At 53.6% G+C, this 1,130-nt stretch overlaps 1 protein-coding gene across 1 annotated transcript; it reads left to right on the top strand.

Moving 5' to 3' along the window:
- Positions 1-295: 295 nt before the first annotated feature.
- On the top strand, positions 296-1,125 carry LOC104166856 (histone H2B, gonadal-like; the record flags this gene model as incomplete). Its single annotated transcript, XM_009706947.1, has 2 exons — positions 296-421; positions 1,057-1,125. Coding segments are annotated over exons 1-2 (195 nt in total), but the record flags the coding sequence as incomplete, so codon positions are not given.
- Positions 1,126-1,130: the final 5 nt, after the last annotated feature.

Below are 1,130 nucleotides of genomic sequence, written 5' to 3'. Positions count from 1 at the left end.
GGCGGGGGTCTGAGCAAGGTGCCTGGGCCTGGCCGGTGTCGGGGACGTTGTGTGTGCATGGTGGGCCTGGCACTGCATCGCTCCTGCCGCTCAGTTCCTGCAGCACCTATCCCCTCCTTCCCTCTCGGCAAAGCCCGGGGCCAGCTGCCCTTCACTTAGTGCAAAGTGGAATCATCAGTCACAGGTGTGTATTCATCCCACTCCTTGGGAGCCGCACCCGAGGCAGGTGGTGTCCTGCTGCCTTTGCTATATAACCAGCCCCACAGCACCTGCTGCTGCTCTGTTGGGGGCTGAGATGAGTGCGGAGGCTGGGAGGAAGCGTGGTCGTGCTCCTGCTCCTGCCTCTGGGGACAGGAAGCCTAAGAGGAAACCTAAGAGAAGGGAAACCTATTCAGTCTATATCTACAAAGTACTGAAGCAGGTGAGTAAATGTTTTGTTTCTGCTAGAAAGTGCTTCCTTCATGTGTAAAGTTACTTCTGCCCACTGCATGTTAACCTTATAAAGAGGTTTTTAGTGAGTTGAAAAAATGAGTGAGTGGGTACAGGAGAGCCCTAGCTGAGTCTCAAAAGGGAGGTGGGGGTTTCTTGATGTAGGAGGTAAGAGATGGATCTAGATCAGAAAGGGTTTCCTAGAGAGAATGAGCTCTAGTGCATGGCTCTGCTGAAAGAAATTATTGACAGGAGGTCAACAGGGTAAGAACAATCTTTCTGGTCACTTCTGTTGGGGAGATCAGAAAAAGAATTTTGAGAGGTGGCCGTGAGTTGCCTAGGCCTTGCTTGTCTGCATGAGCCTGTAGGCAGGACTTGGAGCATGTGGGCTTTTCCACCCCTTACAGGCTTGTTTTCCACAGAGGATTGTGTGGAGACTCCTGCCAGTATGATCCCAAAGCCACTGTACTGTCATGGGGGTGTCTCTTTGGTCTCATGCAAGTGGCACACAGGGTGGCAGCTGTGGGTCCCTCTGGGGTTAGGGTGCCCTGTCTGGGGTGGGAAGGGCCCCCCCAGCTCCTTCCAGGGTGATGGTGTGTGAGATGGTGCTCAATTACCATCTGGCAGGTGCACCCGGACACCGGCATCTCCTCTAAGGCCATGAGCATCATGAACTCCTTCGTCAACGACATCTTTGAGCG

The sequence above is a fragment of the Cariama cristata genome, unplaced genomic scaffold (genome assembly GCF_000690535.1).
Source record: "Cariama cristata isolate BGI_N322 unplaced genomic scaffold, ASM69053v1 scaffold5749, whole genome shotgun sequence".
Lineage (NCBI taxonomy): Eukaryota > Metazoa > Chordata > Aves > Cariamiformes > Cariamidae > Cariama > Cariama cristata.
Note: the sequence above shows the minus strand (reverse complement) of the source record. Positions and strands in the feature narration are given on the sequence as shown.